At 38.8% G+C, this 22742-nt stretch overlaps 3 protein-coding genes and 1 pseudogene across 3 annotated transcripts; all 4 read right to left on the bottom strand.

Moving 5' to 3' along the window:
* Window positions 1-3676: 3676 nt before the first annotated feature.
* Window positions 3677-3824, bottom strand: LOC150023314 (U2 spliceosomal RNA; annotated as a pseudogene).
* A 1610-nt stretch (window positions 3825-5434) lies between these two features.
* Window positions 5435-10319, bottom strand: LOC150023313 (uncharacterized). The gene is made up of 5 exons (XM_090297803.1): window positions 9948-10319; window positions 9155-9769; window positions 7531-9063; window positions 6333-7464; window positions 5435-6204 (listed from the first exon to the last, which is right to left on the bottom strand). The coding sequence occupies exons 1-5, from the start codon at window positions 10317-10319 to the stop codon at window positions 5435-5437; spliced, it is 4422 nt and encodes a 1473-aa protein (XP_090153929.1).
* A 33-nt stretch (window positions 10320-10352) lies between these two features.
* On the bottom strand, window positions 10353-11297 carry LOC150023312 (uncharacterized). The gene has a single exon (XM_090297802.1). It carries the CDS (start codon window positions 11295-11297, stop codon window positions 10353-10355), a length of 945 nt encoding a protein of 314 aa, XP_090153928.1.
* Window positions 11298-21328: 10031 nt separating this feature from the next.
* On the bottom strand, window positions 21329-22527 carry LOC137823104 (acidic endochitinase). The gene is made up of 2 exons (XM_068628230.2): window positions 22217-22527; window positions 21329-22122 (listed from the first exon to the last, which is right to left on the bottom strand). Exons 1-2 carry the CDS (start codon window positions 22496-22498, stop codon window positions 21421-21423), a joined length of 984 nt encoding a protein of 327 aa, XP_068484331.2. The 5' UTR covers window positions 22499-22527; the 3' UTR covers window positions 21329-21420.
* Window positions 22528-22742: the final 215 nt, after the last annotated feature.

Below are 22742 nucleotides of genomic sequence, written 5' to 3'. Positions count from 1 at the left end.
TTAATTCAATCGAACAAATATTATTAAACTAGAAATACCATTCAATCTAATTCATATACAATTATCAAATCAAGATTTTTTTATTCCTAATTTTATTTCTAAAATAAAAAAACAAAAGTTACAATAATAAAGTGCAAATATGAAATTAGAAAATAAGAGAAACAAACTCCGAGGATTAAAAGATTGATACAAACTCAATTCAGATTACATGCTCTTGATTATATAAATTGAACCTTAAGAATTAGATCTCTATTGTTAAAGAACAAAGAACACAGGAAAAGGGAAGAAGAGAAGACAATTCAGAAATTAGAGAAAAGGAGAACAAAACATAATTTTTGAAACTGAAAATCTAAACAAAATTTTTTTTCCCTTTATGACACATTTAGGATATATATATATATATATATATATATATATATATATGCTTTATAATCAACTATAAACATGGGTCTCTCATGTGAGCTTTAATAGGTATGTAAGCCCAGTTACAAAATTCTAAGATGAAACAAGGAAATTGAATTTGCATAAGTTATTATTCACCATATTTGCTTCAATATTTCCATTTCGAAGTCCAAAAAATGTAGAATTCAATGCAACTGCAATAAGACAAAACTAACTAAAAAAAATTATAGCCAAAATAGTGAGCAAAGATTTATTAACTAAAAATACAACATTAAAACAATTATGTACATTGAACTCAATTTAATATTATTGTTCCAATTGTAATAAGATTTATATTCCATTCACATACTTGGGTGTCATAGTAGGGAACAATCATTGAAAGTAAGTATTAATGTTGGTGGCAGGGAGATCTAAGGAAGGTATGTGGAAACAAACAAATGAAAAATTGATTTGCTAGAAATATTGCTTGAGTAGAGGAAGAGGAAATCAAATTCGAAGGAGGCTAGAATAGAGATTGAAAATTGGAAGGAAGGATTTTGGGAGTGAAAATTGAAAAAGGAAGACAATGGTTCAAATTGGATAAATGTCAAGTGACTACAATAATGAATGAGTAGGAAAGTATACCCATGGAATGATTGAGTTTGGAAGGATATTGACACTACCTCACATTATGTAAAATGAACTTATAATAGAATTAGTAATTCTTTGTATAATATATATTAACTTTTATTTTTTATTCATTCACATCAATTTCGTCTATTCCAAACTTTTCACTCACTTTTTTTAATCTAGAAAATCTCATTTTCAACTCTTTTTTCCATTTTTTTTTTCACTCCACTAGCATCAAAGATAGAGTAGTTAGGGCTAGACTTCAATAAATGATGGTTGTGCAAAGTGAATCAATGGTGAGAAAAACACATCTTAGCCATTCATATTTTAGATTTTTATTAAGTGGTACAAAATTCAACAAGCTTCGACTGATCATAATCACTTTTAAATTTAGGATAATCATTCGTTGACGTATTTCTTATAATTTGCTAATAAAATATGAACAATATTCTTTATGAAGTTTTTTATGGTTGCATAAAATTTTGCAACGTTTCAGCACTATACAATCTAGTCTCACTTCTTTTTCCTTCTTCTTTAATTGTTTTATACAGGTTAAGATAAAAGTATTTGTTGTAAATGTATTTCTGACCATTGAGCAACTTCAACTCTCCTAGATTCAAAGTTTGGCTGCACTTCTTCCTGTTCTTTCTCTCAGTCCACGACATTCATCCTTGGATATAGCAAAGGTGGAACTGTGCTTAACCAGATAGTTACTGAACTGGGATTCTCAAATCTTGGTTCCAATGTGAATTCACCCGAGGTGGGATCTGAAGATATTTACGTTGTTCCTAAAACAAAGGAAGACCTACTGAACAGCATCAGCGATATTCATTATGTTGATGTTGGTCTGAACACTGCTGGGGCATCCTAACTAACCATGATGTGTTTGAGAGAATCTCCAAAAGGCTCATGCAAGGAGCTCCTCAACTCCGTTTCATACTTAATGGAACACCCTGACAGTGGAGTGACTGGATTAGGAATGAAAAGGACAAAATGCTGCATCTCTTGAATCTGAAGTCCCTAAGAGTTTATTTTGCTGATATGCCTCCAAGTATGCAGATGCACTTTGAAATAATAGAAAGTTTAGATGTAAGTTAGTACTTCATACTTGATAGGTCCAATGAAAGATTTCTTAATTATAAGGATAAATGTAACTAAAGTAAATGGGTTCTACTTGATTGTTTCAAAGAGCACTTACAGTTTAGTTACATTCATCCTATTAATTATGACATTTTTAAGTGGCTAGAAACACTAAATTGTGTCTCAGCAGAAATTGACGGGTTTCATAGAGCCTTGAAGCTTTCGATATTAAAAACAATAAGATGATAATTTTGAAATTGGATTAAGATAGATTGAAGTTAATTTGAAGACGTTTTACTTCTGTAAAAGAATAGTTGTTGAAGGAGCAAAAATTTCAAGATGATTTCACTGTGAAAAAGATGTTTAGATGACTTTCTTGGAGAATGAGGGAGAGTTTTCAGCAGTTCTGCAGATGAATTGATAGTTCTTTTCAGAGTTTAGTTTGAGTCAATTAAGCTGAAAAGGGACCTCCACATAAGAGGTTTGTTAAAGCTAAATAAACATAGTTTTGCTAATTTGGGGGAGTATGGACTAAAATTTTGTGTATTGGTTTGAATGTCCGAATTAAAAATTTCCCTTAATGCTGAAGATAAAAGATTGGTGATTGAAGTAAAAGTTCTTTAACATTGTCCTACCTAGCTTGGCACTGTGTTACGTGTTTCAGAGGTAAGTTAAAAACTATAAAAAGAAAGTGATGGCTCAAGCATACTAGACTCAATGTTGTTCCATCACATCAATGCTCCCACTTGGGTCACAAGCTGGAGTAACTCATCTCAGCAATTTTATATCTTGTCAGTGAAGTTTTAAAGACATTTTTGTTTCATTTTCTTTCTGAAGTGGGATATATAGTTAGCATAAAATATAAAATATAGAATATAGAAATATAAATATTTGGATGAATTTGGGGAAGACAAAATATCCTAATTTGTGCTTTAAGATCTGATACAAAGTGATTAAACGTTTGAAACTGTGCCATTTCATTTCATAATAGGATGAATTCTTCTGAAGAATTACGAAACTTTCAATATGCAACTTTCTAGTATTCACAAAATGTCTTTTCTATTGCCATTTCATTTCATAATAGGATGAATTCTTCTGATACAACTGAAGAATTCTATGCAACTTTCTAGTATTCACAAAATGTCTTTTCTATTGCCATTTCATTTCGTAATAGGAAGAATTCTTCTGTACAGCTGATGAATTACGGAACTTTCAATACACACTGAACTTTCAATATTCATGCACCATGCCACACTCCAAACCCAAACCATGCCAAACATTTTGCATAGTTATATATGGAATACACACTTTTATGCAAGATGTCAAACAACACTCCAAAAGTTGGACATTCCATAGAATTAGTGCCAAAAACTTTTATGCAACTGAGTCTTTGTGCAAATTAATTCCTTACATTCCATAGAACTTATATACAAGTGAGTCTTTCTGCAAATTAGTTAGAAATGCACAAGTATCATTCAGTTATTACATAACAAAGCAAACCAAAAAAAAAAACTCGATCTTTGTAACCAGATTAATAGCCATTCAGAAATGAAAAATTAAGATTATACAAATTTGAACTGATCTTGTGGGATGCACCAGTCTTTGCTGCAGTGCAAAGCAAAGACAATGCTTCAAAGCCTCAGTAACAAGCAACCAATGGTTCACATATCAGATATTAAACTGATAAGAACATATACTACACTTGTTCTTAGCCAAAAGGTCGAGAAAGGTATGCTTTGAACTGGTTAAATATTCTGGTTTTATATTCTTTCCTCCAGTTCTTGTCAGAGTTCTAATAAATGTGGAACTTTTGTTTCAAGAATGTTTGAACAAAATTATTTTAGAATTGGTTATTGTATCATTTAAATTTTATATTCCAGGAATTTATTTAATTGTTATGTGTAAATTTTTTAAAACCTGTCTATACAGTAGTTTAATTTTGTTGTACAAAAGTGCTATTTGCAGTAGTATTTTTGCTGTATGAAAATACTTGTTTGTAAACAAGAATTTTTTATACAAAAAAATTTGCTTGTGTGCAGTAATTTAAAAATATTGTTGTAGTATTTTGTAATTTGTTGCATTTTAATTCTGTTTCTTTTAACTCTTGTTGTTTATTGTATTTTAATATTTGTTATTTGCTATATTTTAAATCTGTTGAACTTTAGCAACTATTGTTTGTTGTAATTTAAAATGTTGTTTGCTGCATTTAACCTAATTCATTGTTGTATTCTATAAAACAAATAAAAATTCTGCTATACTACCTTCTTTTTAAAAATCTGATGTATATTGTTTTCTTTCGTGTGAAATATTTCTATTGTATTTTACTTTAGAAAACTAATTTTTCTCATTAAATGTATTTGGTTTAAGAAAATACTTAATTATATTGTATAAAATATATAAATTTGAGATATTTTAAGTATGAAAATTATTTCATTAGAGTATAATTTTTATTTGAGAAAGGCAATATGTTAAGGTAATCTAATGTGAGAAGTATTGTGTGGAAGAGACTCTTATGTTTTTTTTAATGATTATAAAAATATATTATAAATTATTTGTGTTAAGTTTTGTAGTAAGACAGAATTTTATTTTGACTATTTTTGGATTTAAACAACTATAAAGAAAGTACTTTGAATTATATTTGCTTATTTTGAATTGTTTTATTTAGACATTCATTTTTTTTTAGCAGCAAAGAATAAAATAGAATAAAAGGGGTACTTCAGGGGTACCCCAACCCATATACAAAAGCCAAGTAGTTCAAGATAAAGATAAATATACATTCTAGTGGGGTAGTAGAACAAACAGATCCTAGCTTTACTTTCCTATATACTTCAGACGACCCCACATCACCTATTTAATCACATCTTCAGAGAAACCCAATTCTTGACCACCTAGCCTCTTTTGTTACGTGTCTTCATATGCTACCTCCAGCACAACTTTCTTTTATGCCCCTTGATATGTATAAATCTGGAAGGCCAACAAGCTTTGTCTATCACAGATCAGCTTCTTCACGCTCCTGTCTACACCTCCACACGGCTTGTCGCACCAACTACTGCAACAGAGTTCCTGGAATCCACCTCGCACACCCAAACAACCTTGAGGCAGCACCTTGAGCCAGCTCCTACTCTGAACCAATGGCACCTTATTTCCTATCCTCACGCCCACCGAAAAAACTGCAAGGAAAAATTACTCCAGTAAGGATTACAGATTCCTTTACTGAAGCAACACAAGAATAGCTCATAATCCACCCTGCTTCACCTTGCTTCTCTTTAAACCTGTACCCTGTAAACTTTGACATCCTTTCCACCGCACCTACCAACCATTCAACTAACACACCACCTTCATATCAGCAATTTTGCAGACAAATGCTTGGATTAAGAATCCAATCCGAATAGGAAAAACTAAACGAACTCGCACCAAACTTCAAGCATAACCACGTGGCCAATTGAGCTGAATGGAATACTTCTTCAGCATCCGGTATCCCTTGTTTGAACACAATTAAATTTCTCTGATCCCATATGCTTCTAATAATTGCGACCCAGAGACCCTTCCAGACTTGATTATGCTTATTAGTTAAGTGAATTAGATGGAAGCTCTCAAAGTGAATTAAGAGATCCTTATGCTGAACAGACACAATACCCATCCACCTTAGACAAAGACCCCATATCCATTGTGCAACCAGACACGTCATAAAAATATGTTGAGCTGATTCATCAGCTACCTTACAGAAAACACACAAAGGGGAATTGACAACTATACCTCTCCTGATGAGATTATCATACGTTGGTAACCTCCCAATTAGAACCCTCCATGTCGAACACACATCTTTGGGTTCCGCTTTGACTTGCCACAACAGCGAAAAAACATTATGCAAGCTGCCATTGGGATAGTTACACAAAGTAAGGTATGCAGATTTGACAGAGAAAACACCTTTGGGATCCCCACCCCATTCAATAGTATCCTCAGAATCCTTGTTCAAAATCTTCCTTGTAATGAGGTTCATCATTTCTTCCTCTACAGAATTTTCCCACTCAAATTTAGACCTTCTCCACCCTAACCTCCAAGACCAGCCTAACTTCCCCCACGAGCCTACCTCTCCCACCAATTTTCCTTGCTCTAAGGATATGGTATACAAGGAAACAAAGATTTAAGCTTATTATTGTCCAGCCATGTATCTTCCCAAAACATGATTTTGTCCCCTTTTCCCACTTTCCATGAGACATGGTTACGGAACCAGCCCTCACCTTCTCCTTCTTCACAAACCTTACGAAGATCACTCCACCACCAGGAATGATTCTTACCACAGCCTTGCGAACTTGTCCTACCAGTACCGTACTTAGATACCAAGATCTCTTTCCATTTCCCTTTTTCTTCACTCATCATCCTCCACTTCCATTTTGCTAACAAAGCCTGATTGAAATTTTGTATATCCTTAACCCCCAACCCCCCTTCCTTATTTGGTTTGCATACATTTTCCCACCGAACCCAGGCTATATATTTACTATCCTTGCCCCACGCCCAAAGGAACCTCCTCTGAATACTAGATATCTTATCACAGACTGACTTTGGGGCTTTATAAAAAGATAGATAAAACAGGGGTATAGAAGTTAAAACCGACTTAATCAGACATAACCTACCGACAAACGATAGACATTTCCCTTTCCACGCATTAAGTCTGGCTTTAACTTTCTCCACCACCGGTTTCCAAAACTGCAGCCTCCTTGGGTTACCACCAACCTGCATTCCCAAACAGATAAAAGGTATTTGCATGATATCGCAATTGAGGGTTTTCGCATATAGCTCAAGATTGCTTCGATCTACCTTTAACCCTGCTATCTTTGATTTATGAAAGTTAACTTTAAGCCCAGAAGCAAGCTCAAATACCCTGAGAATCGCCTTAATTGTAAAGACATTGGAAAAGAAGTCTTCACACATGAACAGGGTATCATCTGCAAATTGTAGCAAGTAGCAGTCTACCTGAGCTCTTCCCACCTTGATACCTCTTAACAGGTCCTCCTTTACAGCTTTGCGAACTAGACCCGCCAGCCCTTCTGCTACAATAAGAAAAAGAAACGGTGCCAAAGGGTCCCCTTGCCTCAACCCCCTTGTAGGTCTGAACTCCTCTGTTGGGCTACCATTAACCAAGACTGACACCGTAGCCGTCTCCAGACATCCTTTCACCCACTTTATCCACTTACTATGAAACCCCATTCTTTGTAACATGTCCAGCAGAAAAGTCCACCTAACCGAGTCATAGGCCTTTTCAAAATCTACCTTCAGGCACACCCCACTCTTCCGATTTCTTCGAACCTCTTCAATCACCTCATTAGCCATCATGACACTGTATAGCATACTCCTATCTTCCACGAAAGCTGACTAAACATCATTTATAACCAAATGCAAGACTTCCTTTATACGGCATGACAAAACCTTAATGATTACCTTGTAAAGAGCTCCCACTAGAGATATAGGTCTGAAGTGCTCAACCAAGACGGGATTCTTCATTTTAGGAATAAGAGCAATAAACGACGCATTGCAACCCTTTGAGAAGCTCCCAGACTCTTGAAACAAGTACACTGCTTCCAAGATATCCTCCTTTAGAATCTCCCAATTACTCTTGATGAAATTAAAATTATAGCCATCTGGGCCAGGACTTTTCGAACCCTCACACAACCACACTGCAGCCTTGACCTCCTCCTCGGAGAAATCCTCTACCATTTTCAGACTAACCGCCTCTGCAAGAGTCATGAAGTCCACAAGACCAAGCCTAACACCATGATCAGGTGTGGCCTTGAACCTCTGTTCAAACACACGTTTCGCTTCCCTACGCACCGCTTCCGGTTCTTCGCACCACTGATTATCTATTTCAACACCTTTAACTTCATTCCTAAGCTTCTTCCACCTAATAATAGAGTGATAATACATGGAATTTAAATCCCCATGCTTAAACCAAGTAGATCTAGCTTTCTGCCTATTTATAGATTCCATCTTTTTATCTAAGATCTTCTGTTGACTGAGTAACTCCAATCTTCTCAATTTTTCTCCTTCCAATAAATCACATTCAGCATCCGTGACATCGAGATTCTCAATCTCCATCATGATTTTGCGCTTGCACTCCTCAATATTTCCGAAAACACTCCTATTCCACTCCTTGATGTCGGTTTTCAGCAACTTCAATTTATGTTTGAGCCTTGACATTCTATTTCCCTGTACCTCATAAGTGTTCCACTTACCTTTCACCAAGTCCTTAAAACCAGGTTCCAAAAGCCAAGCGTCGATAGTTTTGAAAGGTTTAGGACCCCAATCTTTAGCCCACGATTTGGCCACTATGGCACAGTGATCGGAGACTTCCCTCTGCAGTAAATATTGCTTACTCGCAGGCCACCTTTGTAACCATTCCAATGATACTAAAAATCTGTCTAATCCGCTTTTGGCAGACCCATCTGACTTGTACCAGGTGAACTTTTTGCCTACAAGAGGTAACTCCACCAACAGATTCCTATCAATGAACTCATTGAAGTCTTTAATCTCCTTCTTCTGGCTGGAAAGCCCTCTAACACCTTTCCTTTCCTCCATAATCCTAACAGCATTAAAATCCCCGCAACAACACCACACCTCATTCTGACTAGCACTTTTAATGGTTGACAGAGCATCCCATATGACAACTTTATCACTATTTGAGCAAGCAGCATACACATTCACAATAACACATAAGCAATTCATTTTAACATAAATCCCAGACACAGCTATGAAACCTCTTCCTTTAACATGAGACCTATACTCAAACGCTTCTTTGTTCCACATAGAAAGAATACCTCCTGCCCCATTTTCTCCTTCATTGAGTACCCAACCAATTTTATTATCCCCCCATAAAGCAAAGCATTTAGAATCAGAGAAATTCATAACTTTTATCTCCTGCAAACACACAAACTCGGCACCCTCCTTGTAAGAACTTTTACCCCTCCTCCTAGCCCTCTGATGTTTAAATTGATAATAATCATAAACAACCTGATTTCGTGCCCTTCTTCATCTTACTCAAAACTTGTCTATCCCTATCCTCCATCACCTCCACTTCTTGTAGCATCGTATCATCTCCCCATGGACATGTCGTACCTAACCTTTTGGCTAAACCCCATAACCTAACTGATTCGGATTCAACAACTTCTTTCCTAATTCGGTTATTACATTCAACAATTTCAGAATCAGACAACGCATAAGATAATGAACGTGACCTGGTTGGGTATCTGCTCCCGGAATGTAACGATCCTGTGCCCCCTTTTGAACGGCATCGCCGCTGGATTGTTCGGCCCCCTTGCTCCCATAGCGCACGTAGGTGACACACCCTATCTAGGGTTTGACGATCATCCACCTCTATATGTTCCTCCTCGCCATTATGAACGCCACCCGTCTTCTTCCCCAAATCTCCCTGATAACCTTTACTGATCGAATTCTTCCGACAATTATTCGATTCAGAAAGAGAATTCTTTGCTCGATTTGATGAACAAGCACCCCCTTTACTAACATTCAAGCATGAATGTTTCAGTGGTTGCTCCACCCACAGACTCTCCGACGTCGATGGTTGTACGCCGTCAACACTCGTTGCACAACCGCCTTCAAGAGATTTTCCTGAAAGTGATACACGCCCAGCGTAGGTGTCCACATGGGCCTTAGTTCCACTAACCTGTAAATGGGCCTCAAATAGAATTGGGCTTTCATTAAAAGAGTCAAACGACTCCACCACTTTTACTAAGTTTACCAAGGAACTTTGTATAGCCCCACACGCCACATTGACCTGCTGAAGAGCAGACGCTGCTATCCCCTCCTCTGCCCGCCCCCCCCCCCCCCCCCCGCAGACTCACCTCCTTTTTTGTGAAGGAAAAATCAAACTTTCCCTGACCTGACAATGGATCTTCTGCACCTTCCTTTTCTAGATCCATTTTTGTCTTATTCATAGACCACCCCTTCTCTTCCTTTCTGTTTTCCTCCGGCCACCCTCTGCTACCTTCTTCGTCCCCTCCCCTTTCATTACTCAGTTTTGCAGAACAGAGAGAGTCTTCAACAAAAGTTTCAAAAGATGAAACACTACCCGATGACCCTTCAAGACTAAGATCACAGTTGCATCTGAACTTAACTCCATCATAATAGTTTGTTTCCTCCACCAAGGTAATATTATACAAACATCCATTAATCCGAAAACCTTTGGACGAATCTACCTTACTCGATTTCAACATTCTTACTTGAAACCGCGCATACTCCAACCGATTCTATGATAAAGAGGCTTCATCCACCTCCACCAGCGTTGCTACATCCTCTACCACCTTCGAAAAACACTCCTTGCTCCATAAGTGAATAGGCAACCCATAGCATCTAACCCACACCCGTTTGTAACTGACCACAAGAGATTCTGACCAAGGCTTAAGATCTTCAAAAAAATAGTCGAACCATTCTTTACTAGATTTCACAATGTCCTCTAATTTCTCGACAAACTTAGAGGTCAATAAGACAAGATTGTCTCCCAAAAAACGAATTATGATCATTATCATCCCTCCCTTGATACATTCTTCCTGCAATGCCTCGTGTTCCCACTCTGCCTTCATACAACCAACCATGTTGTTCTTCATCCACGGCAAGATGTTCGCCTTAGTCATAAAAGAAGACCCTTTCCAATGAACACGAAGTGGGCTTCTTACTACATCAGCATAGGTTTGCTTACCTAAATCATTTCCATTAGCATCCTTTCCTACTCCACTCCTGATAACTTCTTTCCCTCTTTTTACCATCCACACCTCCTTGTTCTTCCTCTGAGAATTTTGAAAGGGAAACCCACCACTTCTACTCTTCTCCTCCAAGAAAGGAACACTACCCTTATTCTCAAACCTTTCCCTCCTGTACCTTGGTACATTAACATGAAGTTTCATGTTTCCGATGAAGCAGTTGTCTAGCTCCCTCTCTTGGCTTAGCACATTTCCCACCTCAAAAAACCTTACAAAGCCAAACCTTCTACCACATCTATTCAAACATTTAGAAATGAACACTTCTTTGACTCTGGCCCATTTCTGAAACAGTCTGAACATTTCATATTCACCATGATTTTCTGGAAAGCTTGAAAAGAAGAAGGTTGTAAATGACTTTGTCGACTGTTGATGATGATGCTCCGCCTGCCTTCTCCGAGTTTCCTTCTCCTCTTTCGCCCCACTCCACTCAACCATTCTTTTTAATCAATCGATCGGATGATTAAGAGTTATGTAGTTAATGTCTATATAGTGTTTCCCATAGAAAACACCATTCGTGTTCTACCTTTTTTTTTATAAGTATTTGATATTCAAATTAAAAAGACTATAAATACAAATAAAGGTAATATAATGTCACAGATATGGTATGGTAATGGTATAGAAGTATTATAAAGTGGACTTTAAGCCTAACTCAACCCCATAAAACCGACTCATAAGGTTGAGGTTTGCACCCACTTATATACAATGAAATGTCCGCATCTCTAGTCAATGTGGGATCTCCAATACACCCCCTCACGTCGAGACTGTCAACTCGTGCATGGGACTATATATTATCAGAGTCATTTCGAGCCTATCCTAGCGAGTGTTTATTGGGCTTATCAGGCCCCCCGCTATCGGGTCGTTATCAGACCACCCATAATATGTTATCCCACGCACGAGTTGTCACTCTCGGCGTGAGGGGGTGTGTTGGAGATCCCACATCGACTAGAGATGAGGACATTTCATTGTATATAAGTGGGTGCAAACCTCAATCTTATGAGCCAGTTTTATGGGGTTGGGTTAGGCTTAAAGTCCACTTTGTAATATGGTATCAGAGTCATTTAAAATCTATCATAGCGAGGGTTTGTGTTGGGACTATCGAGCCACCCGAGGATGTGTTGGAAAGATGTTCTCCTAGTTAGTAAGAAATGATAGTTTTTTAGTCTCTATCTAGTATCTAATTTAGTCAATATAACAACTAATTATTTTTTTCTATAAAATTAATTTTTATTCTATTCCACTCTTAGAAAGAATCCAAAGTCTTAAGCAAGTTTGGAAATTTTTTTTATTTAAAAGCAATCTTGTGTATCAATAATAATTGGGAGCGTAAAACAAATTATTATATACTCCAATCAGTTGTTAAAAACATTTAATTTAAAATCCAAATCAATTAAAATAGATTGAACTAACTTAAAAGAATTCTGTTAAGAAAATTCAAAATTCAATCTGTTGATTTTTTGAAACAACCGATTGAATTGGTTTGACAACAAAGTCAACCAAAGTCAAACAGTTTCAAATCCTTTTCAAAAATCTCTAAGTGTAAAACAACCGGATGAAATGTGATGAATTTTTACGGCAAGTGCACCGCGTTTGTCAAAAGTAATAATTGTCCCTAAGGACGGATATCGATCCCACAAGGAACAGTGAATTATCAAGTACAATAATTGCTAAATATAAAAACATAACAACAATTAAAAGAGTTTATGCCGGTTAGATGCCGGTATGCCGGTTAAGGCTACGTCCAGACCAAACCACATTGAGTGGTATCGACAGGGTATGCCGATTAGGGCTCCATCCAAATCGAACCGAGTGAGGGGTGTTGGCAAGGTATGCCGGTTAAGGCTACCTCCAAACCAAACCAAATTGAGAGGTATCGGTAGGGTATGTCAGTTAAGGCTTCATCCAGGCCGAACCAAGGCTTTGGAGGAGAGAAGTGCTAATACTTTGAGAAAAACGCCTTGTTTGTGGTCGGCTTGCCCGTTGGTTTGTGGGTGCTCAACCGAGGCGGTGATTGACTTGATGTCGCGGTCGTCATAGAAGGACTGTAGTCCTCGATCAATGAATTGCCGACAATTGTCCGTTATGATCGTGTGCGGCACGCTGAACCAACACACAATGCTTCGCCATACGAAATTCTGAACGTTTTTGGTCGAGATTTACGCGAATGGCTCGACCTCGATCCACTTTGTAAAATAATCGACTCCAACTAGGAGGAACTTGGTCTGTCCTTTTCCTGGCGCAAAGGGGTCGATGATGTCCATCCCCCAGATGGTGAACGATCATGAGGAGATGAGACTGTGCAGGATTTCTGATTTAGTATGATGGAGGGGGCCTAACTCCTGGTATTTGATGCATTTTTTCACGTACTCAGTACAATCTCCCTGGACGGTCGGCCATTAATAGCCTGCTCTCAGAACTTTAGAGGCCATCGTCCGTGCCCCCGAATGGTTTCCGCAGACTCCTTGGTGAATCTTGGTCAGGACATACTCACCCTGCGCGTTGGTGATGCACTTCAGCAGGGGGGTCGAGTAGCCTCTTCGGTATAAATCTTCGTTTATCATAGTGTATCATGCACACTATTGCTTCATTGTTTTTGCTTCTTCTAGCTTACATGTACCTTCCTCGAAGTACTGGATGATTGGGGTCATCCAGTTGTCAGTTTCGGTCTCGGTTATTGCAAGACATTCAGTTTCTAACACGCTGGGGTGTCTTAGCCATATCTGTATAATTGATCAGTGGTGGCTTTTCTTCTTTGTGATCGACAACCTAGACAAGGCATCAACCCTTTTGTTTTCTTGCCTCGGTATGTGCTCCAAAGGTGCCTTGTGGAACCGGGCGATGTTGTTTCGAGTAGCATGGTAGTAGCGTTGTAGCAGGGATTCCTTTACCTCGAACTCTCCCTTGATCTGTCCGACCATAACCTGGGAGTCGCTTTTGCACACGACTTCGCGTGCTCCCATGTCTTAGGCTAGGTTTAGCCCAGTGAGCAAGACCTCGTACTCGGCCTGGTTGTTGGTCGCCTTAAATCCAAACTGGAGTGCTTGATCCAGGAGGAGGTCGCCCGGTCCTTCTAGGACAACTCCTGCTCTAGAGGTTGTCTTGTTGGATGAGCCATCCACGTAGAGTGTCCACCCGGTCGATAAGGTGGGTAGCGGTGAGAGCTCGGCTGAGAAGTCGGTCAGGCACTGGGACTTGATAGCCTTCCTTGGTTGATACCGAATGTCGAATTCGGACAGCTCAACCGACCATCATATCATCCGCCCTGCAAGGTCGAGTTTAGACAAAATTTTAAAGATGGGGTAGTCGGTCCTTACAATGATTGAATGGTTTTGGAAGTAGGGGCGCATTCGTCTTGCCGTGAGGACGAGGGCGAGCACCACCTTCTCGATCATTTCATACCTCGTCTCGACCGTGTGAAGCGTTTGGCTGACGAAGTATATCGGTCGTTCCTCGCCTTCAACTTCCTGTACCAACGCAACACTAATTGCCTCATCTGAGACTGCCAAATATACCAGGATGGGTTGGTCGGCTTTTGTATGATCGATGGAGATGTTAGAAAATCCTTCAGTTTCTTGAATATTTTCTCGCATCTGTCGTCCCAGCTTAACTTGGCTACTTTGCGAAGTAGCTGCATCATCGGTTTTGTTCGCTCGGCCAGCCGAGGTACGAACTCGGAGAGGGCTGTAAGGCGTCCCATGAACTGTTGCACCTCCTTGATGTTCTTCGGACTCCTCATGTTGACGATAGCCCGACATTTTTCAGGGTTGGGCTCTATCCTCCTATGGGTCAGCATAAACCCTAGGAACTTCCATCCCTCAACCTCGAACGTGCACTTCTTGGGGTTGAGCTTCATATTAGCCTCCCTGAGGGCTTTGAATACCTCCTCGAGGTCTTTCACGTTCTGGTCGAAAGAGTCGGACTTCACAATGATGTTGTCTACGTACACCTCCACACACCGACTGATCAACCTTTGAAAATTTTTGTCCATGAGGTGCTGGTAAGTCGCCCCTACGTTCTTGAGGCAGAACAACATGATCTCATAGTAGTATTTGGCATCGGCCATCATGAAGGTCGTCTTCTCTTTGTCCTTGGGTTGCATACTTATCTGGTTATAGCCAGAATAAGCGTCCAAGAAGCTTAGGATTTTATGGTCGGTCGCCTCATCTACCAGGCGGTCGATGTTCGGTAAGGGATAAAAGTCTTTCGGGCAGGCGCTGTTGAGGTTTCTGTAGTCGACACACATCCTCCAGTTACCGTTCGTGTTGGTGAACATGACGACGTTGGCCAGCCAAGTTGTATACCGGGCTTCGCGTTTAAATCTGGCCGATAGAAGCTTCTCGAATTTTGCTTTCGTTGCTAAGCGCTTTTCATCGCCGTAATCCCTCTTCTTATGGGCTATCGATCGTGCTTCCTTAAACACTGATAGCCTGTGAGTAACGATGTACAGGCTTACACTCGACATATCGAATGGTGTCCACGCAAACATATATACGTTCTTCTTAAGCGTGGCATGCATTATCTCGGCCTCGGCTGCTGCCATGGCCGTTCCAACAGCGGTACTATGTTCTTCATCCAGGAGAGGTACTCGCCTCAGCTCTTCTCTAGCCTCTAGCCTATCTTCGATCGCCCATGGGTCTAGGTCTACCAACACCACGGTTGGCTTTACCGACATCGGTCGGGCTTCCCGGGATGAGCAGTCCTCTCGAGAGGATTTTATCTTGGGAGAGGGATCGTTCCTTAAGGGCTCCACTCTGAGGCTTGCTGCATAGCATTCTCTTGCTTCCTTCTGGTTGACGTGGACTGTGACAATATCTTCTGTTGGTGATGGGAATTTCATTGTCAAGTGAGGTGTCGATACGATCGCCATCAGCCGGTTGATGGACGGTCATCCGAGGAGAATGTTGTAGGATGTATTGGCGTCAATCACCAGATACTGGATCCTAATCATCTTGTAGTTCTTCTCCTGACCGAAGGTGGTGTAGAGCTTAATATAGCCCTTTGTTCCCACCCTCTCACCTGAGAAACCGACCACGTTGTCATTGTAAGGCACCATCTCGGCCTCGGGTATTTTCATGTCCTTGAACGTCTTCCAGTAGAGAATGTTTATCGAGCTTTCCTGATCCACAAGGGTCTTTCTGATGGTAAATTGGTTTATATAGACCGATATCACCATGGGATCGTCATGCCGATAGTCCACACCTTTAAATTCGTCGTCTGTAAAGGTGATGGGTGGCATCCTTGCTCGAAATGACACCGTATTGCCCGAAGATGCTTCTTTCAGGCACTGTGTGTACTCCCTCCGCCGGCAAAGCCTCCGGCTATGGTGTTGATAACCTCTTCTTTCGGCCACTCGGGGTGGATCATCCATGCGGGGAGGATCGTCTCTCCGAGACTGGCGGTCATCCCTGCGGTCTCGGTCATCTCGGGTTCGGGGAGGTGATCTTCTTCTCTTAGAGGGCCAATCTCTACGAGGTGAGCACCCTACGTCTCGGTCGCTCCTAACGAACCAGCATAGGTGCCCGACCTGAATGAGTTCTTCAATCTTGTCCTTCAAAGCCTGGCATTCCTCAGTGGAGTGCCTGCTGTTCTGATGATACCGACATTGCTTCCTTCAGTCGGCGTTGTTAGGGTTGGCCACCTTCCTAGGAGGAGGGATTAACTCGGCATTGAGTGCCTCGTCCATGATTCTCTCCCCTCTCGGCCATCAGGGGTGTATACCTTGAGAATCGGCTCCCTCGGTCTCAATTATCTTTGTCCCTGTCGCCTCGTTGATCTGATCAACCTTGGCAGTCCTTCTTATCCATGCTCTTTTCTCCACTGGCCTCGGCACGGGCTTGGTTGCGGAACTCCCTTAGTTCCTCCAACTGCGTGAACTTAGCAACTCTCTTCCTCAGTTCGTCCAGGCAGGTGGCTGGCTGCATGCACAAATTATCAGCAAAAGGCCCTGGGCGCAGGGCTGTCAGCATATGATGCATGGCAACGTCCAGGCTAAGATTCCGAATGCTCATTGCCACTTTGCTGAATCTATCAACAAAGGTTCTCAGTGACTCTCCCTTCTCCTGGCGGATGCCTACTAGGGGGATGGAGGTCAGGTGATGCAGTCTGCTGGTGGCAAACTGGGTCTCGAACTTCACCATTAGTGTGGCAAAGCTATCAATGGAATTGGGCGGGAGCTTGGTAAACTAGCTAAGGGTTGCTCCCTTTAGCGATGTGGGAAACACTCGGCACAACACTGCATCGTCTGAGGTGTAGAGGCTCATATGGGTAGTGTAAGCGTCCATATGCTCATCTGGATCGGTAGACCCATCGTATCAGTCTTTGTGGAAGCCTTTCCACTTGTCCGGCAATGGAACTTCAATGATAGTGTTGGTGAAAGGGTGTTAACGAGCCGAGTCCACTGTCACAGTCGTCCTGGCCGAGTCCACCGTGACAGTCGTCCTGGCCGACCTGTCGAGACAAGATTCGCCATCCATCTTGTGGGGGGGAACCTTGTCCCTCGTCTCTTCCACCGGTTTCGGGTTGGGAGGGGAGGTGTAGGACCTACCGACAACATTGGTCGGTCCAGCAGAAGGTCCTCCCTCCATCAGCTTCTTCTTCATCTCTTCATTCTTCCTTCGGAGAGCTTGCATTTCTTGCTCGTTCTTCTGGGCAGCTTCTTCGGTTTTCCTCTTCATCTCGACCATCTCTCTCTGTAGAGACAACAACAACATTGTTTGGTCGCTTCACTCATCTTTTCCATGCTTCGGGTTGAGACCATCTACTTTCTTTTTTCAGCTAGTTTCTCTCAGCCCCATGGTGGGCGCCAATTTTTCATGCTAGAGAGATGAGACCTAGAGAACTATTGAAGACTTCGTCTTCTTCCCTCCTTCGGGAAGATTCTTGGTGCTTCACTGTGATCCTTCTCGTCTCGATCTCTCAGTCTCGAGTGAATGCCAAATGGGGGAGGTACCTGCAGAAGACACTCTGATGCTCAAGTCAGTAAAGAGGGTATTCATCACTCAGGGTGTACAGTAATAATGACGTACCTTTCTTTTTGGAATGTGCGTTATTTATATTATTTTAATGGGTTTACCTTATTGGGCTTGATTAATGGAATGGATCACACTTACAATTGTATTACCTAATTCTTAATGGTAGTTTAGCTTCACTTACCTTGAGTTGAGTGTTAATGGATTAAATGTGTCGGTCGATCTGACTGTCCGCGGAATCTCGATCAGCTCAGTTAGAGAGATCGAGTCATGACAATTTTCAAACTCTTGATATTTTCGGCGACGATTTTCAAACTCCTGATATTTCCAGCGACTTTCAAACCCTGGTATTTCTGACAATTTTCAAATCCAATTACTTCTAGCGATTTCTAAATTACTTCCAAAATATTACTTTCCAATTTAAATTTCAAATTTCCAAAATTAATGTGGATTAAATTTATTAATTTTTTTAATCAAAAATACTTTCCACAATTACATTTAAATTCTCAAGATAAATGGGAGCATTGCAAAATAAAATAGTTTTAAAATTTACAGAAAGAAAAAATTAGTTTAATTAAATCACTGGTATATAAATCCCAAGCAATCGACATATATAGATCCCAAAAAAGAACAAAATCTCTAAAAAGACAGAAGCAAGAAAGAATATTGAATGCAATAAATTACATCAACATCAGACAAGTGCCCTGCCATTATTCTTAAAGGTTGCATCCTGTCCATGGACCAAATCCTAGCAGTTCTTTCATGTGAAGATCTGGCAAAACAATGCCTTACGGAACTAAAATGCATCCATAAAAAGAAATAAATAATACAACCTTTCAGAATGTAGAGCATATACAGAGATGAATGTGTTCTTGCATATACAAGCATATGCTTTAACTTTAATTTTTTATTCATTCAACTCGTATCTTGTTTTACATTCACTATCAGAATGTAAAATTTCACAATAAATGGTTTTTATTGTACAAAGATCACCAACCTCTCTCACTCCAATCGTTCTATCTCGTTTAATTAAGAGAATCCAAATTTGATTATAGATTGAGAAAATTAAGAAAAAAAAAATCACCACTGAAGACGACAAAATTCAGCAAGAGTATATGAAATAAATAAGTCGAAGTAATCGAAACACACTTTGAACTTTTAACCAGTACAAGAAAATCATGAAATACAAACTAATTTTTAGACACCAAAATAATTAGTTGCAATAGTAACTAAATTAAAGATCATTTTAGAAACTAAAAAAAAATTAGTTTCTAAATTAATTTCTATTATTATTAAATAATTTTTAAATTAGTATCTAATTAGCAACCAATGTTTTTACTACCAAATTTAGAAATTAATTAATTGATAGTTAAAATATTGGTTGTTAATTAAATACCAATTTAGAAACTATTTAATAATAATATAAACTAATTTAGAAATATTTTTTTGTTAGTTTCTAAAATGATTTCTACTTTAGTTACTATTGCAACTAATTATTTTGATATCTAAAAATTGATTTTTATTTCATGATTTTATTGTATTGAAGAAAAGAAACACGGTTTGTAAAGAAATCGGTTCGGTGGTGGACCAATGGTGGAAAAAGCTTTCAAAGTTATGAAAATGTTTGACAGTGCGGTGGTGCGATGCGGTGCTATACAGTGCGATGCGGCGAGGTGAGAGATAAACGATAAATTATGCGTTTAGAGGAAAATTGAGAAATCAGGAGTTTTTTCTAGAGAAATTACGAGTCTGCAGGAAAAAATAAAATTTACTAAAATATATATTAAATTAATTAATTGAATTTATTTCCTGGAGTTTTGACAAACCTAACATAATTCCTCAAGGTTATGTGATAAACCTTTAGATTTTAATGGGGTTAAAAAAAAACATATTTATTTATACGTATTTATTTATCTAAATTTTTTCTTTAATTATATCACACACTTTCCGTTACTTTCTTTTTTTTCCATAAAATTTTTCTTATTTACAAATTTTTGTAATTTAAATTTTTTTAAAATATATCTATTTATACGTATTTATTTATCTAAATTTTTTCTTGTTTAATAATTATATCCTACACACTTTCTAAATATAATTGCCTAATTCAATTTTATTTTTATTCAATTTTTAAATTAAAACACTTTTATTTTAAAAAAAATCCTCAAAATACATCATTTAGATTCATTGATTTTTATCTTTTATTTTCAACCTTTTTCTTCTTTCCTTTATTTTTCAAAGCAAAAACAGAAAAATAAAAATATGAATCGGTTGATTTTTCGGTGACACTGCAACCAAGTAGAGGTTAGAATATAGCTTTGAGAAGATAGAATTCTAACATGATCATTTTTGAAAAAAAAGACAAAAAGAAAAGAAAAGTATGGTATTTGAATGAGACAAATTCTCTAATCGGTTTTATCTTGTTTAAAATGGCCTCAAATAGTAAAGTATAATCTAATTTTTTAAATAATCTCCTACTATACATTATGCTCTACAGAAATAAACACATCATCTAAACATCTAATAAACAACATAATGAGTATTCTCAACTCCTATTTCATATTATACTCATTATATTTATGCTTTTATTGACTTGAGCGTCAGTATGTTATCGCAGGAGGGGCCCCTTTCGTTTTCAGAAGGTCTTTGAAGGGAGATTACAAAGAACTCATCTAGATTCCGACCGACTTTAAGTTGGTTAGAACACCTACGTTATCACATTTCATACCTTCTTTCAATCCACGTCATTTTTAGTCTTGTTTAATTAATTTTTAAGAAAATAGTTTCATTATTTGAACATATAAAAGTATTGACGCTTTTAGTGTGAAGATATATTTTTTTAGTTTTTTTTTTCATAATCTTTTCTAAATTTTTTGACTTAAAAAAATGAAAAAAAAGTAAAAAAAAAATACCATATAAAGAAAAGAAAATGCAAGGAGAAGGTCCGGAAGTCCTGAAAGAATTTGCCTTTAAATGAAAAATTCGCCACCGAGCACCAAATTTTTTTTCACATCCAACACTGAATTCCTTAAACTATAAATGGTAAAATTAGAAAGAAAAATAATTTTTTTATTAAAATGTGGATTTATGTGAAAAGGTGTAGAAAGTTAAAAAATTTGTAAAATGATGCATTTGAGTATATAATTTTCAAAATATATTATTTTTTAACATTTCACATTTTCTCTTACTTCCCTTAACAATTTTATATATTAACTAGAGCAGAAATACTAAACAAGTGCAGATATTTTATATTTGAAGAAGAAGAGATGAACGAAATTTACATTAGCACAATAAAATGAAGATGCAAAAGAAGAGATGAATGAAAGATCAGCACAGGAACAATGCAAACCAAAGGCAAAGCAGAGAAATAAACTATTCGAAAGTTTGACACACTTCAAAACTTAAACTTTAAAATAAAAAAGAATTTACAAATGAGGCTAAATGTAAATAAAGTATTAACTCGAACTATTTAATTAAATTGTTGAGTAAAATAACATTAATGTGGATTGGGAAAACAGATTTTTATTTTGGCAAAGGCAAACGCAGCTGACATGTTATTTATTGTACATGCCTAGGTAGTACTTTTCAACTACCTCTTAAACCAAGACGCGGCGCAACGCCTTATACACGGACTGGTAAATTGCGTCGGAAACTGCCTCCACAGACGCCGGCAACTTCAACTTAATCACATTGGAATATATCTTATCACTGTAACCATTCTGAACATCGCGGTATCTATCCCACAGCATCACTCCCTCGTAATTCGAGGCTTTCTTCGGGTGCGGAAGCACCCGGCCGTTCATCACCTCCGCCGGAATGTAACCGTTGCCGGCGCTGGGCGCCGCTGGCAGGCCCACGAAGAGCGAGTTGTTGGAGGGGACCAAGTCGACCCACTTGTCCCAGGAGTTCAAGAGGGCGTTGGTGCCACTGACGTAGGAGCAACTAGGGTTGTTGTAGAACTGAACGAAGATGTAGTCGAAGAGTTTGGTGGCGATGGCTTTGCCGAGATAGTAGATTGGGATTGGGCACTGAGGGGCGGCGGACAAGTAAAAGTAACGCCCCGTCGTTCGTCGGAAGAAGTCGAGTTCCCTGGCAAGGTCGTCCCAGTAATCCTCCGTCACTTCGATGTCGAAGTCGATTCCGTCCAACGTGACGCTTCCCAGTGGACCATATTGGCCATTGAGGAAGTTTCTGTAGAGGTAGTTGGCCACCTCCTTTGCGTCCTCCGGCGAGCTCAGCGAGTAGCTTGAATAGTCAGGGGCTCCTCCGATTGAAAGGAGAACTCTGATGCCTTTCGCCTGTAACCATTACACAAAACAATTAGAAAAATATTTAGGGTTGAATATTAACCTAAAAATCTTATAAAACTGCAAATTAGATGAGATTATATACCTGGCACTGTTTTATTTCGGGCTCTAGTTCGGTGCACTTTTTCCAGGCACCATTGTCGCAGTGACCGGCGAAGTTCCATTCTGGGGTTCTCCCTGCACCGAACTTGTTGAGGAAAGCAAGGAGTACAATCTTGTACTTTCCAGTGTTACATGCGGTTACCAAATCACCTTCTCGCGCGTCTTGGCCCCAGTACACAGCAATTCCGGCATTGTCACGGTGTGAGTAAGAGATGGTGAAAAGGGATAAGAGAAGTATGATGGAAGCTAGTCTTTGAAAGGCCATTGCTTTTTCTTATGGTTTTCTTGTTTGAGTTAAGACAAACTGAACCAACCTATTTATAGTGCCAAAACCATGTCCAAACAAATGGTATCAATGATTGGCAATCATTTTTGGCTCAATCCTATTTCTCCTAAGGGGAAATGTATTAATCAAACAGAAAAAAGTAAAGCTTTTCATTTTGGAAAAAATAATTTATTATTATTATTATTATTATTATTATTTTAACCTTATCTTTGGATAGAAAACT

The sequence above is a fragment of the Phaseolus vulgaris genome, chromosome 11 (assembly GCF_051622355.1).
Source record: "Phaseolus vulgaris cultivar YP4 chromosome 11, ASM5162235v1, whole genome shotgun sequence".
In the NCBI taxonomy this organism is placed as follows: Eukaryota; Viridiplantae; Streptophyta; class Magnoliopsida; order Fabales; family Fabaceae; genus Phaseolus; species Phaseolus vulgaris.
The sequence above is the reverse complement of the archived record's forward strand: the minus strand, read 5'-3'. Positions and strand labels throughout refer to the sequence as shown.